The 17841-nt window shown below is 39.3% G+C and overlaps 1 protein-coding gene across 2 annotated transcripts in view; it reads left to right on the top strand.

The window, feature by feature from the left end:
* Positions 1-16714, top strand: part of DDX6 (DEAD-box helicase 6) — a 29128-nt gene extending 12414 nt beyond the window's left edge. For both annotated transcript variants that reach the window (XM_054005873.1, XM_054005872.1), the window contains exons 8-14: positions 435-553; positions 1010-1138; positions 2738-2854; positions 4589-4652; positions 7666-7767; positions 9091-9270; positions 12395-16714. In XM_054005873.1, the coding sequence (XP_053861848.1) occupies positions 435-553; positions 1010-1138; positions 2738-2854; positions 4589-4652; positions 7666-7767; positions 9091-9266 (707 nt within the window). In that variant the 3' untranslated portion in view covers positions 9267-9270; positions 12395-16714. The remainder of the gene's footprint in view (positions 1-434; positions 554-1009; positions 1139-2737; positions 2855-4588; positions 4653-7665; positions 7768-9090; positions 9271-12394) is intronic.
* Positions 16715-17841: the final 1127 nt, after the last annotated feature.

Raw genomic sequence — 17841 nt, 5'->3', positions numbered from 1 at the left:
TTAAATCAAGATCAGATGTTTTCTGAAAGATGTATAGAGTCTAGGAATTATTTTGTGGAAGTTCTGTGGCTTGAGTTGAGGTCCAACTAGATGATCACAAGGGTCCCTTCTGGCCTTAGAATCTATGAATTCCAGTTAAGGAATGGGGAAATCTTCTGCTCTTCCTTCTTCAGTCTGCTATAGCTCTTAAATTGAAAGCATTGGAAGTGAGGCAGGATAAATTGCATTTCTCATGTTTGCAGTTGAAGTAAAGCTTTTCCCTAGTAGGTAAATAAAGCTGTCCATGAAGCATTATACTCAAAACAAGCTTTCTACCCCACAGGTTGAGGAGAACATTAGTTCCATGTTCTTCTAACTTAACATTAATCCAAAATATCTGGAATTTGCAGCACTCGTGTGTGTGATATATATTTTTTCCTTCTCATTGCAGGCAGATAAATTGCTGTCTCAGGATTTTGTTCAAATAATGGAGGACATTATTCTTACGCTACCTAAAAACAGGCAGATTTTGCTCTACTCAGCCACTTTCCCTCTTAGTGTACAGAAGTTCATGGTAAGTGGGCTCTTGATGTCCATTTGGGTATGGAGTGCATGGATGTGTGGAGACTTTTCCCTCATGCACATAGGTAAATGTGCCATCATGTAAACAATTTTTTTTTTCTCCCCTTGATGTGATTTATGCATGGGTATTCTAAGTTGCATTCTGGATTTAGTTTTGTATCCTAAAAACACTAAATGGGAATATTAAATAAACTTGCATTGTACATAGCCAATATTAATAAGAGAAAATAATTCTCTGCAGCTGCAGTCTGGGGATGCACACTCCTGTTTGGCTTTATCTATTGTGGTTGTGCTAGCATAACTATGTTGACAAGTGATGCATCTTTGTGTATTTGATGCATCTCAAATGGTAGGATAGTAGGTTAGGTAAGAAAATACTTTAATTTTTGTGAGTAGACAGGCATGTCTTTTCTACCTTAATTTAATTTGAAATGCCTCTTTATTTCAGAATTCCCATTTGCAGAAACCCTATGAGATTAACCTGATGGAGGAATTGACCTTGAAGGGAGTTACCCAGTACTATGCCTATGTAACTGAGCGGCAGAAAGTACACTGCCTCAATACGCTATTCTCCAGGGTAAGTATGCTACTGGTCAGCATGATGCAACTAGAACACCAGTCTGAACCACTTAATTTATCCTTCAGAACATAACTTAATGGCAGAGATATGCATTGTGGTGGGTTGGATCACAGAAACCCCCTTGGGAGCTGCCACACGATGAGCAAAGACTACCCCTGCTTCTGTTTTCCCTGCCAACTCAGGACTCCAGCACCCTGTCTTGCTGAGCCAGACACTCCCGTCTGGCTCCAGACACAGACCCAGGGTCTGAATCACTTGTCCCAAAGCTGCAAGTTTACCTGAAAACAGCTCACAGTAGTGTGCTTGTCTTTAGCACTCAGATGCCCAACTCCCAATGGGGTCTAAACCCAAATAAATCCGTTTTACCCTGTATAAATCTTATGCAGAGTAAACTCATAAATTGTTCGTCCTCTATAACACTGATAGAGAGAGATGCACAGTTGTTTGCTCCCCCAGGTATTAATACATATTATGAGTAAATTACTAAATAAACAGTGATTTTTATTGAATGCAGACAGTAGGATTTAAGTGGTTCCAAGTAGTAACAGACAGAACAAAGTAAGTCACCAAGCAAAATAAAATAAAATGTGCATATCTATGTCTAATCATAAATGCTTCAGTAAGTTTTTTCTCAGACTAGACACCTTCCAGGCCTGGGTACAATTCTTTCCCCCTGGTACAACTCTTGTTGCAGCTCAGGTGATACTAGGGGATTCTTCATGATGGCTCCTCTTCTTCCTTGTTCTCTTCCACCCCTTTATATATCTTTTGCATAAGGCGGGAACCCTTTGTCCCTCTGGGTTTACACCCCCCCCCCCCTCCCCCCCTCCCCCCCCCCCCCCCGGAAAAGCACCAGGTTAAAGATGGATTCCAGTTCAGGTGACATGATCACATGTCACTGCAAGACTTTATTACTCACTTGCCAGCACATACATATACAGGAAGACTCACAGGTAAATACAGCCATCTGCAGACAATGGGAGTCAAGATTCCAAACCATCCTTAATGGCCCACACTTTACATAATTACAATAGGCCCTTAGAGTTATGTTTTATATTTCTAGTTTTAGATACAAGAGTGGTACATTTCTACAAATAGGATGATCACACTCAGTAGATTATGAGCTTTGTAATGATACCTTACAAGAGACCTTTTGCATGAAGCATATCCCAGTTACATTATATTCACTTATATTTTTGTAAAACCATATAGACTGCACAACGTCACATGCATTCTGGCAAGAAAAGAGATTTTCCTTAACCTAGTGTTTTTGTTGTTTAAAAACTGGCTTTCTTTAAATGAACAGTGATATCTTGGACTATTTACATTCATGCTGTAGCTTTGAAATTTGAAGCCCAGGATCTTTTCTGAAAATGCATATTCTCTTGCTGTACTATTAAACTGCAGACCTCCTGATGGGAGAACTGTCATTATCTTCTTTTTGCAGACAGAAGAGTGAGTGACTTCTTCTAGCTGGAATCCCAGATTCATGTTTTGCATTCCTGAAAAGGATGCATTCCCCTCAGATTTCAAAGCTTTGTAAGTAAAATGCTGCTGCTGTTTAACACTCTCCCCCACCCCCTCCTCTCTCTTCAGCTCCAGATTAACCAGTCAATCATTTTCTGCAACTCCTCACAACGGGTTGAACTGCTAGCCAAGAAGATTTCCCAGCTGGGCTATTCCTGTTTCTATATCCATGCTAAAATGAGGCAGGTGAGTGTGAAGCTATACCAGTTAGTTTGAAAGCAACTGATAAAAACTTAATACAGGTGTGAATTAGAATTGTAATATTTAGTCCGGATTTGCTAGTCCTTCAAGAACTGTAACTCAAAAGTGTTGTACTGTTTTTTAACGTTGACGTCATTGTCTCAAGATGGGAGCTAGTTTAGTTAAAGAAATCTTGATCATATTTCTTGGCACAGCAACTCAGTCACATGATCAAAAACACCTTAATTAAAACCAGTTTTGATACAGGTTTCATGTTTTACATTTAAGTTGTCTTATGTGATTCCATTGATATGTTTCACAATTTTCGGTCAGTTCCCATCATGGTTTAGCTCCAGACTTCAATATTGATCGTGTTACTGATATTAAATGTCACGTCTCACCAAACTAGCAAAAATTGGTGGTAGGCTCAGATGCCATTTGTAACTAAATTTCATTTTGAAATCTTGAATTCCAATTTATAAAAAACAAATGTATGTTAGAATTTTTTAGCTGCTACTCACTGGTAAGACAAATAATCCAAATATTCCCTGGGCTGTAAACAAACTTTTATATGGTGTTTTCTGGCTGCTCTCAATATTGACTGTTCATTGAAATCTGAATAAAAAGTTGGTTCTTAGTGGCACAAATCAGATTTCCAACTAACTGATCTTCACAGCACAATGCAGTGCATATTTGTTTATGCATCTCAGGCCTATCGTTTATTTAAACTGGTTGCCTAAGATTGGTACTACTTAAATTTTTTTTCAGTGCTGCCAAGGTGGTGCCATGGTTATTGATATGTAAAAATAAGAGTAGTGAGTGAAGACTTGAGTTAGCAGAAAGAGACTGATTTTTTTCATACATTGATTTATAACCTAAATTATGAATCTCTAAGCAATAAAGTAAATTGAATATTTTTACTCAACAAATAACCCATTGTCTTGAAAAAGACTTGATAGTCAAAATATCTGGAATGAAAATAAGTAACTTTGCAAATTTTAGATTTTCTTTAGGATGTCTGTAACCCAAGACCTGATTTCTAATCCCAATTGATTTATTGTGACTTCAGGCAAATCACTTAATCTGTCTGCTTCAGGCCTTCTCTAAATACAATTTTGTGTAGCTTTTCAGTACAGAAGCTGATGTAATTAAATTCATACAAGCCCTTTGGATAGACACTCTTCAGTTAGTGCTTTAAATTCGTTGACTTTAAGAGGCGCTCTTAAACAGATTGTCCATCCAGCAGGGCCGGCTGCAGGCACCAACTTGTCAAGCAGGTGCTTGGGGCGGCCACTCCGGAGAGGGGCGGCATGTCCAGCTATTCGGCGGCAATTCGATAGACAGTCCCTCGCTCCGGCTTGGAGTGAAGGACCTCCCGCCAAATTGCCGCCGCAGATCGCGATCGCGGCTTTTGGGGGGGGGGGGGGGGGGGGAGAGCTGCTTGGGGTGGCCAAAACCCTGGAGTCGGCCCTGCCCTCCAGGGGGATTGCATCAATTAATCTGCATTAGTTTGTGACCAGTTTAGTTAAATATCTATACCCAAAAGTTGTACCAAAAGCCTCTTTTGTGAAGCACTTTATAAAATGGATGAAAGCACAAGAAGTGCTCAGTAGTAGTAGTATTGAAGAGTGTGTTCATTTTTGCATGTTCCAGTGTTTATTCCAGCTCATGGGGGAGCGGAGTAATAGGATCCATGTTTCAATTTGTAAAAGCTGCTAATATTTTTTTCTGCTTTACCAGGAACACCGTAATCGTGTGTTCCACGATTTCAGAAATGGCTTATGCCGGAATCTTGTTTGCACTGGTAAGTGTTTCCTTTCTTTTTGTTTAATTTTCCAGTTTTAGTAGTAAAAACCGACCGTTTGACTTCTAGAGGTTGCAACTGGAACCAGACTATATACACAATCAATTCACCTGCTTTTTATCATAATGAAGAAAACTAATACTTTGCCTTCGGTGATCAGAATCTTTCAAGACTATTAGAAATGTCAGGCTGGAAGGGACCTTGAGGGGTCATGTAGTCCAGCCCCCTAGTGCTAAGCCAGGACCAAGTAAACCTAGACCATCTCCGACAGGTGTTTCTCCAGCCTGTTCTCCCTTCTTCAGTGAAGGGAATGCCGGAATCTATTCCTAGAGCTCAACTTCCCTTGTAGTTAGAACATTTTTCCTGATATCGAACCTAAATCTGCTGCAGATTAAGCCTATTACTATTTGTCCTGCCTTCAGTGCACGTGGAGAACAGTTGATCACTGTCTTCTTTATAACAGCCCTTAACGTAGTTCAAGACAGTTGTGAAGTTTGAGTGAGGACTTCTTTTATCAAGGCTAAACATGTTTAGTTGTGTTAACCTTTCCTTAAAGGTCAGGTTTTTTTTTCTCTAAACCTTTCATCACTTTTGTTGCTGTCCTCTGGGCTCTCTTCAGTTTGTCCACATCTCTTCTAAAGAATGTTCTAAAAAATAAACATAACCATTTATTCTGTATTTTGTAGTTGTGCATTTGATGTTTCCTTCCTAAATGTACTACTTCACATTTATCTTTATTGAATTTAATCTTTTTGATTTCAGACCAATTCTCCCATTTGTCAAGATCATGTTGCATTCTAATCATGTTCTCCAAAGTGCTTGCAACCCCTCCAAGCTTGACATCATCTGCAAATTTTATATGTTTACTCTCCTCGCCATTACCCAAGTTTTTAATGAAACTACTGAATAGTACCAGACCTAGGACTGACCCTCTTTGGGACCCCACTAGATTGTCCAAGTTTGACAGTGAACCATTGAACTACTCTTTGAGTACGATCTTTCAACCAGTTATGCACACCCTCACAGTAATTGTCTAGACCAGGTTTCCTTAATTGGTTATGAGAATCATGTAGAACTGTATCAAAAGCCTTATTAAAATCAAGGCCAGTAACCCAGACAAAGAATTAGATATGTTTGACATGATTTGTTGACAAATCCATGCTGGCTATTTCTTATAACACTGTTTTATTCCCCTAGGTGCTTACTTTAACAAATTATTAAACAATCAATTTGTATCTTTATGTAACATTACTATTTAAATGTTACAGTAAGAACATAAGAAAGGCCGTACCGGGTCAGACCAAAGGTCCATCTAGCCCAGTATCCTGTCTACCGACAGTGGCCAATGCCAGGTGCCCCAGAGGGAGTGAACCTAACAGGCAATGATCAAGTGATCTCTCTCCTGCCATCCATCTCTGTCCTCTGACAGACAGACAGGCTAGGGACACCATTCCTTATCCGTCTTGGCTAATAGCCATTAATGGACTTAACCACCATGAATTTATCCAGTAAGATTGAGAGAGAACTCCTAACAGGAGATTTCAGGCATATATATGCAAACTGTGGCTAAATAAGGACAAAGGTAAATGTTAAATTCTTCTGCCCTCCTCCTCCTCCTCCAAAACTGACTTGGAATGTTTGAGGCATTCATTATTTGCATATTATCGTGAACCATGTAGCATCCTTCGTGTTTATGCTGAGTTTTACTCATGTCCCACCTAAACGGTTGTGTAAGAGTAATTTATAAGACTACCCTTTGATTAGTTTTGCATTTGACACATGGACTGCTTTTAAGGCAGTTATGTACATAGGATAATTCTTTACATAGGATAATTTTAGGAGCAGCTGAAGCATAACAAAAAAAAAATGGTTTAAACTTTTTAATAACTGTAGTATTTCCTTTAGGGCCTCTTACTTTCAGTTATATAGTCTGGCCAAGCTCCTAGTATCCTGCAGAGCATCCCCATATGTTGTAGATAGCAGTCATTACCTTACTTCATCATAAATTGGTGTTTAGTTTTGGAAAGGATAACTACCACCGAGTGCATGAGTCATGACGAACTTGATACTAAAAAAGTAATTTCTACATAGAGCAGTATAGCTTACGTTTACACACTATTGTGTCAACTATTGGGGATCAAACTTGCCTATGAATCCTTCTTGTAATTTAGCTTTTGCCACAACCTTAGTATTTTTAATATTTATACATGTAAAGTATGTATTAGTTGAAAAGTATGTAGGTACTCTGTCTGCACTAACTTTGTTCTGTTACATTTGTGGGTTTTTTAGATAAAATTAAGGTAAATTGCTGATTCTTATTTTGAAGAATTTTTTTTAAGTGTTCTGCTTTAAACAAACACTTAAAGAACTGTGTGACACTGTGCAGTCCTGCCTTCATTCAGCCTGTTGTCAGGATTCCCCCACTGCAGTAGTTGCTGACAAGTGGTGTTGCTGACTTCATCAATTCAGTACATGATTGGAAGCTTGTATTCTAAGAATAGTAACTTTTTAACTTCTCCAAAATGCATTAGAAGTAAGGCAGGATAGTTAAATTAGATGGAAAACAAGTTGTATAGGCCTTTAGAGATTCAATTGAAAATGGTGTACTTTCCTTCAGGGGGAAAGGGTGTTGTGAAATGGATGTTAAGAAGTAAGCAAAATGCTAGAGGAGTTGTTCATATGAAGGATCCTCAATACCAAGTCTGGAAAGCTCGTGTCTTGATCCTTCTTCACAATGTTATCCATGCCCAAAGTGGGTGAGGGGAAGTTTTTTTTTTTTTTTTTTTTTTTTTTTTTAACAAAAATTAAATACAAAATAAGCAGTTCTCGCAGAAGAGGTTCACCCTCCAGTTTCTTAAATATACTAACAATGTTTTAAGGATATTTTATCATGCTCAAGTAACCTCTCCATCCTGGGTAGCCTTTTTCCCCTAGCTCCTGTTGTACCCTCCCATTCCAGCTAGTGTGTTTTTGGTGAAATAAAATCCATTAATTAAATGGAATTCTGTTTCAGATCTGTTTACCCGAGGTATTGATATCCAAGCTGTGAATGTGGTGATAAACTTTGATTTTCCAAAGCTGGCAGAGACGTATCTCCATCGTATTGGCAGATCAGGTGAGGGAAGGGAAATGTTCTTCAGGGAAGCTGTGCTAATAAATAATAAACTTCTGCTTTTTATTCTGAAACACTGTGGGTATCTCTAAAATGGCTTGAAGCGAGTTGGTGGGTTGTTTTCATTTGGCCTGTAGAAAGACAAACTTCATTCCCGTTTCACCAAGGGAAAAGCTGTGTAAAGACCTTCTAATTTAAGGTGTGTTGGAGCATGATACAAAACAGGATTAAATGGTTAGGGTATTGAAATTGGCCCAGATATCGGTTAACTTTTGAATATTTTAATCAAAATATATTTTCAGCCTCCTAAGGCTGACAGGTTCCTTCTCTTGGCAATCTAAGAAAACTACTTAAATAGCTGTGTGCAGGTGCATTTTAAACACACACTTTTTTTCTGTTGGGAGTGGGAGAGAAGATTTTTGTTGATACTTTGGGTCATTAACAATAAGACACTTACAATTAATGTCTTGACACTGTATATGTGTATATAAATCTTAATACAGGATCAACAATATTAATATATTCAAAATAGTTTAAACACAACCATAACTTAGTATGAATAGTTACATATATAGACATACCAACTTTTTTGTTTTTTTGGGGAGAAGCTGAATGTTTTGGGGGGTTGTGGTGAGAAAGAGGTTTAAAGAGAATAGAAAGAAAGGAAAGTTAAGGGGGGAGAGGCAGGATGATGTAGTTCAGTTATTTACCTCTGGTAAACACACACTTGTAGCCATGACACTTTTTTCCTGTGTATACGCCAAAGATTTTTGTCAGATGCCTGTCAGTGGATTGAAACTTAAAATTATTAATTCCAAGCTAGCAAAGGCACATCAATGAGGACTCAATCTGTAAAATTTGAGTTATCAGGGTGAGGGAGAATAGAAAACACTGAATTTTGCGCACATTCTCCCCCCTTCTTAAAAAAAACCCAAACAAACCAAAACAAAACCCCAAAACCATTGCATACAATTATTGGCTTAACTTTTCAATAGAATTTTGTCATTGGGCAGACACCAGACAGGGAACAATAGCCTGAAAGAAGACTGTTCAGAAATCTATAGAGTTAATTGGTGTATTTTGAACATCGTTTTTCTCCTGTGGGGAGCAGAACTGTCACGTTTTTTTTCCTTTTCTACAGCAATAAATGGGGATGTGAAACTTGAAATAGCTACTGTACTGATGTGCTTGAGGGTTTGGATTGGTCAGTCATGTTTGAAACTACCTTTTTTTAATTACTGCATGATCACATGTAATCTGGTCATGTGACAATCTACAGACTTGTATGATAAAACTGTCACTACTTTAGTCTTTCTTTTTGTGAAGGTCGCTTTGGTCACCTGGGCCTGGCCATCAACTTGATCACCTATGATGATCGATTCAACCTGAAAAGTATTGAGGAGCAGTTGGGAACTGAAATTAAACCCATCCCAAGCAACATTGACAAGAGCCTGTATGTGGCAGAATACCACACCGAACCCGTAGATGATGAGAAACCTTAACCATGTGCGTATGTGATTGCTCAGAAAGTCACTGAATTGAAGGTTGGGGGTGTGGCAGTGGGGAAATAAATTGAGGCAGATAGAACAAGTTGATTTGTATGGATCACTTCACTTTTCTTACCATTCCTTCTCCTTTGATTTTTGTTTTGTCCATTCCACTCTTCATGGTTGGCTCTTCTGGGTGAGCTGCAGTAAATAAGGAGGTAACCTTCAGACTAGCTGTTTAGATCTAAACAGGTATCTGAACTCAGTCATTCTCCTGCATACCCTCTTGTTCAGTAATGCTGTGCCAAAATGCACAAACAGGTGCTGTGAACTCAATGGATGAACTAATTAATGAATAAGCATAGCATGCTTACAATTAATTTATTGTATGAAGCAGCCTTTTCCTCACTTGAGTTGCTGACTTTTGTATGCGTTTTCAAGGTAAGAAAAGAGTTTATTGCCTGGTCACAAGAAACTCTGAGAAGGGAAGAGGCAATAAATGTGGCGCTCTGCTGGATTTTGGACTCTTATAATCCTCTTTGATTCATTAATTGGTAACACCCAAAGGCCCTGATCAAGATACCATTCTATTAGGCTTTGTACAGGCCACTTCTTTAATTTCAAATGTAGGTGCCAGATCCCTTTGGAAATCTTCAATATAGTCTGCGAACCCCCAGGCATCTGTGGACCACAGGTTGAAAACCACTGGTATAGGCAATACAGTAAGATAGTCTCTGCTCCAAAGAGCTAACAAGGGAGTGTGACACAAGGAATTAAAATAAATATACCTCATTGCGTAGACTAGCTATTGCAGAGAATTTATGGGTCTTGATTTCAGTTTCTTTTTAGAAAGTGGCTCTTTCCATCTGACACAGCTGCTATTGGTTAACTGAGTTCTTATAGGGGTTACAGCAGAGGTGGGTGGTGAGGGAGCGGGTAATGGCCTTATGGATCAATTCGAGGAGGCTCTTGCATGAGGTTCAGCAAGAAAGAAAGTGCAGAAATGGCTGTAGGAGAAGCTGAGAAACAAGTGGATGAGGCTAGCATTACTGGAGTGGAGGAAGTTGAAAAGCTGATGCAATAAGGTGATTTAAATGAGTAGGGAGGGGCAGAGTTGTGAAGGGCCTTGAGTGTGAGGACAAAGTTTTAACTTTGAGCCCTTGTGCTGGTACTCCATTTCATACAAAGGGAGTGTGATGGGTAAGAAAAATGTCTGAGCAGCTGTTTTGAATGGATTTGGGAGAAGCAATGTGTGTATTAATTAGGGGTATAACAGGTTAACCGGTAAGCATTAGACTTACCGTTAACCAACCTTAACCGTTAACCCTGGTGACCCTGCACCAGCCAGAGGAACCCCAGCCCCAGTAGTGCCGGGCTGGCGGGAGGGACCCCAGCCCCCGCCACACTGGCTGGGCCCGAGCAACCTCTGTTAACTGGTTAAATTAATTTTAATTGTTTAACCAGTTCACTTTTTTAAGATATTTACATCCCTAGTATTAATGAGGTCAAAGGAGGAGAAGGTTAGAGTAGGCAAGATGGGAAATGAGGGCCTGAACTAGAGTTTTAGCAATGTTACGAATGAAGAAATGGCAGGATTTGAACATTATCTGGGATGTATTAGGCAAGGGAGATGCCAAAGATGATCCTTGGGTTATGGAGTAATAGGGAGTATAGGAAGGATGGGGTGATTTCTGCAGTTAGAAAGTGGGGAATGCTAAGGAAAGATGCATTCTGTTTGGGCAACAGTGAGCCGAGCACTTCACCTATTAAAATGAACAGATTCAGGCTACCAGGAGCCTGCAGTCTTTCCCATTTCCTGATCTATTGGAGATGCAGTATTTGCTTGTGTAGGCTCCTTGAAGGAGAAAAAAGCTGTGTATGTTGAGGATGGTTTATTTCTGTAATTCACCTTGGTTGCCACTAGATGTCTCTCTGAAATGGCTTAACAAAACAAAACAACCCTCAGTGCGCCCCCCCCCCCCAAATGCTAGTCTGACTTCCCAGCACCACAGAGTGAGATTCTCCTGCTTATGCTTCAGCCTACTCAGCAAAAATGTTTGCAGTTGATGAAGTAAATCCCTCATGTTTGTTTGGAATTGTACTGCTAGTTAACCTCCCCTGAGGTTATATTCAGCAGCATAGACCTCCAGAGACTTTGTGGATGCTTGACTCCTCATCCTCCGTCGTACTATCTTCCCGATAGATGATAGAAAAGGAGAAAGTAAATTCTTTTGTTTCTGGAAGCAGGAACCAAAACATTGATCAAGAATCTTAATGGATCTCTGAAACAATGCATAATCTATTTATTCTAGAAAGAGCTGCGCTGTGAAACTAGATATAGGAGGAGACTATTTAACCTCCTTAAACTATGCCAAGGAAAAATTAACCATTTGTTTCCTCACTGGAAATATTGAAGGGGAAACTAATAATTCTGGTCAAGACAGGCTAACTTATACCCATTGTGTGGTTGGCAGAGCAGCCTCCTTTTTGAAGGAAAAAGTTGGTGACTAATTGTAATACCTTAACTAAAGATTTAGTGTATGGGAATTGGTTAAACGTTTTAGAATGCCTTCAGAAGGCAGAATGGTGCTAGCATACCTCTTGGAGCTGCCATTGAGAGCCACTGACAGCGGAAAGCCTGTATTGTGGGTAGTCTGAGGCATGGAAGTGTAGCCTGCGCTTGTGATTTGGGTGTTTGAGATACAGGAGGCTTTCAGAGATGTAAGTAAATTGTTCTGAAATCTTTAATTAAAGAGCTTAGCCACTTAACCAAATGATGGCTTCTTATTTTTAAAGGAAAGTTTTTTTCCATGCAGTCATCTTTTGGGCTGTTTCCTTTCTATCACCCAGTATGAGTGGCTGCTTCCTGTTTTATTACTTTATTCAACAGTCTTATGTTTGCTATAAAAGCAGTTATCAACATATACCATGCTATATATCCTTTCATTTAGTAGGGAATGTTAGGCTTGTGTAACTGATCAAGCAAAGCGACCAGAACTTCAGTTAGCTTTAGCAAAGCTGCTAAATCATAAAACTGAATTACTTTTTTGTATTTTCTTCCTTGATTTTGAAAACAATTTTAGAGAAAATTAACTGCAGGATCTTTTTTTTTTTTTTTTTTTTTTTTTTTTTTTTTTTTTTAGGCTTTGATTACAAACACCAGAAGCTGAAGCCCCTTGATCCAGATCTGTGACACATTGTTTCTTTGGGGATATTCTTCTCTTTTTGGGTTTTTCATCTTCTTTTCATTTTGGAACTATGAAGACTAAAGCGCTCAGACGTATTTTCTTTTCTTTTTTTAAATTTGGCAGCAAGGAAGAAAGAAGATAAAAGAAGGAATACTTTTTTTGTTTTTTCACTTGTTTGCACTGTGTGCTGATTGAACATTAGTTGCACTAAACTGCTGGTTTTAAATTTTTTTTTCTTTTGGGGGGCGCAGGGGCAGCAGCAGCAAGGGAAGAAGAGAAACCCTGAAAAGAGAAGAAACTTGATGAACAGAAGAAGTTTGTCTGCAATTTCAAATTCTCCAACAGCTGACTGAGTGCATTTCAACTTCTCCCTGGTTACTCATCCGTTTTTAAGCTAAACAGCTTGTTACTTATTCGTGCAAAGTGCCTTATGCTATGAGACCATTCAGAATATCACCTTTCAAATACAGCCCGTGGAATCAACAGCTTTTTTTCTTTCCAGGTCAAAAGTTCCCAACCCTTCTTTTGCCCTCCCCAAACAATATTCAAGCCCAGGGCTGCGAGATGAAACTATCAGTAATGTAACACTTTTTTTTTTTGTTTAACTTTTTTTTTAAATTGGAGGAGTTGATATGCAACTGCAGTTCACCCACACTGTAAATACATGTATTTAAGACAAAAACAACTAAAAATCTGGGCTGATTAGGTGCAACATCATAGCTCGAGAAGGAAAGAGCAGCCTATCATCTTTTGCAGGAGCCATATGAAAAGCTCGTATGCTCTAGCAGAACACTAAAGACTGGTTTCCATAAGTCTCCATTCGTAGTTACAGCACTTGATATGTAGACTTATTTCAGAACCATGGCCCTCTTTCCTCTGGCACAGTGTCCCATTGAAAATTGGATGTGTATACTTGTATAAACTTGTAAATAAGTTTTTTTTTTTTTTTTTTTTTTTTTTTTTCTGTTTTGGGTTCATATAACTTTTTTTTTTTTTTTTTTTTAATGAAAGTTGCTGGGGCTAAAGGGATTAGACTGATTATGGGAGCAGCTAACGGTGAGAGGGGCTCAGTTTTCTGCAACACTAAACACCTGAAAAGTGCTCTAACTTCTATGAAGAGCAGGCCTAGACAAGTGTCCCTTGTCAGGGTGGGTTTGCTCTGGTGCTTGCAATATTGTCCTGTGCCGCTCTTTTTGGAAAAGATTACTTGTTGGGTTGGAAAAGACTCAAAATCCATAGCTTAACTTGTTTGAGGTACTCTTTGATTTCCCTCTTAAAATTCCAGGAACTTTACAAGCTCTGAGGGCAAAGACCTGTGTTCCACCTTGGCATGAAGGAAATCCAGCAGCTATCATTGTAGCTAAGCAGAACATAGGTGTGAATTTGGGTTTAAAAGAAACAATAGAAAACCAACTTAAATGCATAAACTGACAGTTCTGGAGCTCTATTGGGTGTTTCACCTCCTGCAGCATTGTGCATACTCTGCCCAAAACAACCTTTATATAGATTTGAGCAGGAAAAAGCAAATCCTTTAACTTGTTAACTCTGAAGCCACAGAAAACTGCTTGCCATCTATGTTTTGGCATGAATTGCTGTCTGTCATTCTGCGTTGTATATTGCTGGAGAATGCTTTATGGCCAAGTAGTGTTGCTTTAAATTGTGCCCCTCCCAACATGCTTGATGTTTGGCCTGATCTACAGGCAAAAGGAGTGAGACAAATCAAAACCAGTAAACTTTTTTTTAATTTCCTTTTAGCCTGTTCAACTACAGTTTGTCAGGAGGCACCTGGATGAAAGCAGTCCCCTTTGGTCAGTTGTACTTTACATATACTGATGCTGTACTCACACCATGCTTGTTTACCTGAATATGGATATGGGAATTAATAATAATTTCTCCCCATTTTGACTATAAAAAGTGAAATTGTTTGTTTGGGTTATTTGGGGAGGGGGAGGCAGATTTATCCATTAAACTCCTTGAGGATCAGAAATAGAGCCAGGTGCCTCCTGATGATAACTTTCAAGGTGAAAAGTGTCGTCCCTCCCCCCCCCCCCCCCTCCCAATCTACAGTGACTCTGTAATAACTGTAGCAAATGCTGCACTAAAGTACAAACTCAAGAGCTTGGTCACAGGCCCTCTGTGAGCCACTTATCAAGTTGGCAGGTACCAAATGTAAACTAGTTTTAGGGTGCTTTTTGGGGGAGGGAGGGAGTTTGTGGGTGGTAAATCTTGACCAAAATTAAATCTTGCTCTTGTACTGCAGCCAGCTTATGATTTTTTCAGTGAAGCAGAAGAGGGATCATTTTAGTGCAACAAAGATAAAAAGAAAAGTGTAAATAAAAATTATCTTATGACAGAGCATGCACATGCAATGAGAACAGGATAGCCATGCTGAGAGTCAAAAGTGCATGCTCTGTCTGGATTTGTGGTAGGTTATGTCTGGTGCCATGTTCTGATGGTCCCTCTTGAAGCACAGAATTTTTAAATTGAAAGTATTAAAGTCAGCCTCTGAGGATTGGCACTTACCTAGACTATCAGGGGCACCATTTTTAGGTGGCTTTCTCTAGAGGAAGGAAGCGGTCTGATTCTGGTGCTAATAGGTTATCTCTAAAACGTACATGAACTTGCAAAAGGAAAGATGCTCCAAATGACTAGGCAAATCCTAGTCTTTATTTCTCCCTCATCAAGGAGTGTGTAAAACTTGACTGTCAGGTTTCTTCTGGCTCCTTATTTTTACAGACTACTTGCCAACGTTTCCATGTATTCATTATTTCAGAGGAAGTACCTGCTTTTAATAATCCCCAGGTCAAACATTTGTTCTCTGTGGTCAAGTTCTTAGTGGGATATTGAGAATTTTACATGCTTTTCCATATTTTCCCCCCAAGAAGGCAAAAAATCACATTAACCTATAAATCTGATATTAGACCCTGTATCTTAAATCCCACAAGAGAAAGGAGGTGGTAGTGAAATGGGGGCACAAGTCTGTAGCCAGTTGAATCATGACTAAAAATCTAGAATGGCTTCGCAAAGTGTATTGTACAAATGCACTGCTGAAGCTGGTGGGGTTTCGCCAAGGGGAGGGGGTGGGTGGGTTGGTCGTAAATATTTTCATTTTCAGAATGAGATGGGAGCATCTTTCCTTTGCCTTCTGCTTTGTGTCTGTTTATATGGAGCTGGGTGAGAACATGAAAGCTCGACACAAAGACTTTGCATACATGTTGGCATCAAATCATCTCATTCTGACTAACTTTGTTCTTTATTTTAGTGGTGGGGAGGGTGTCTGCACCAAGGATTTAGAAATGCTTCAGATGGTTGTATTCCATCAGTGACTGACAATGCTGGTATGAAGAGACCATCATTCAGCCTTTGTGTTTAAAGCCCTTTTCTAGTTAGTTTTTTATAAATATGAACTTCTGTCTCTTAATGCCAGGAGTCCGATTCTATTGGTGTACTATCCATTGCCGGCAATGGACTTGATAATGCTGCCGGTGCCAAGGAGCTTATTGGTTCATGGGAACAGAGTGAACTCTGCTCTCAGGAACTAGAATAATGTTGCTGCCACTACAAAAGTTTGGTAAAATTAGTCCAAGCCAAGAATATTTGGATGCCATGACCCTTTTTAGTCCAATTTTAAACCAAGATTTCTCTTTACAACAAATACATAATCTCTGGAGTGAAAAGTATGTCGTACCTATTTTTCATCTGTCTATGAGGAGGGAAGTATGCCTTATAGCTTTGCTACCTTCACTGTTCTGCAGCTTAAGGTATTTCCCTATTTGAAGCATTATTAAATTCTTGTGTAGACAAAATTGGGGATGGGAGGGGGGAGGGATAGGGTATACTAAGATACAGGCTTGCTGTATTTTAACCATTAATTGTGGGAAGGGGTGTCTGGAGAAAAATAGTCACTGTTCCCTTTATTGAAACAAACTGGAACTTATTTAAAAAAAAAGTTTTTTTTTTTTTTGTTTGCAATTCAAATGAGTTTATAATCCATTGGTCCCCTGTTAAAAGGGCTGTGTTCCACTGATAAGTGAACAGGGTGGACTAGTATTTGGAACATTCAAGGGAGGGAAGGGAAAAATTGGCTTTTTGTTTAATTGGCAAATGTCCAGTGGAGCTGAGTTTTCCTTGGGAATGTGTATATCTGTATGTACATGTGTGTGATGGAAGGCTGTGACTATGTGAAAATCTTCACTGAGTTCAGAGTACAGAAAAGATGAATGGTAAAATCCTGATTTTGTTGATTAAGCTCAATAAATGCTCACTGGAACTCCAGATTTGTCTTGGTGTCTGTTTCCTGTTGCTTTTATCCTTCAGACAAGTTTTCTGTACTACTGTGCAAGAAGTTTCATTCCTATTTTCCTCCATCCAAATCCTGCATACATGTTCTTGCTGTGAGTGTGTGCACTTCAGGCTGGCCTGAGAAATAAAGCAACAATTGCAGAACAGGGCGTCAATCTTTCTGTATAGCCGAATTCTACAAGCTCAGCAGCAGTATTACAGCTGAAGCAAATAGCAGAACAGTGCCATCTGCAAGAGAACTTCTTACCTGTTAGCAGCACTGTCTTGTGTACAAATTGGCTTCTGTTGAAGGTGCTAGGCTGGATTTCATTAGCACTTACTGTGCAGGACACCTATCTCTAACACATTGCTCATCCATGATGTGTAGATTTTTTTTTTTTTAAATGAGCCAGTTTGAACGATGACCTTGGACTGCAAATTTTAACTAGCCTTCTAAAACCAGCGGAAATGTGCTAGTGACACATTCAATTACTACAGTGCCTGTTTAGCTTAAATAAGAGTAAAAAGTCTAATCTCTGCACAGCTCTGTGGGTTTTTGTGCATATTGCAAAGCCACTTCATAACTGACAGGCTGCTTAGGAGAGGCATAGGGCTGGGACAGCACAGGCTGTTGCAAGTCAGGATTTTAGTGTATTGATAGCCATGTGCGGAGGAAATAAAGCACTCCACATAATTCCAGTCCTCAACAGGAAGGGTACATTACCTTCCAAAGCACCTGCCCACAGTCTTGGCTAATCAGTACATCCTTTGCAAATACCAATTTGATTGATTCATTGTTAATGAATATGCTGCACCTTTGTATTCAGGCAGGCCATACCATACTTATCACAGTTGAGTTTGCTGAAGCATTTATCAAATGGATATTCTCTGCTGTGATTATATTAACTGAGTAATTATAGGGAGGGTGTATAATAAGCACTAGCTCTTACATAGGGCTTTTATCAGTAGATTTCAAAACCCCTTACAAAAGGTCAGAGGTGAAGTAACTTGCCCAAGGTCACCCAACAGGCTACTGGCTAATCTGGGAATAGAAACCAGAGCTGTTCACCAGGCAACACTACCTCTTTAGCTGGAAATGTTCTATGCGTGAAATAAGTCCA

Source organism: Malaclemys terrapin, chromosome 15, assembly GCF_027887155.1.
Source record: "Malaclemys terrapin pileata isolate rMalTer1 chromosome 15, rMalTer1.hap1, whole genome shotgun sequence".
In the NCBI taxonomy this organism is placed as follows: domain Eukaryota; kingdom Metazoa; phylum Chordata; order Testudines; family Emydidae; genus Malaclemys; species Malaclemys terrapin.
Note: the sequence above shows the minus strand (reverse complement) of the source record. Positions and strands in the feature narration are given on the sequence as shown.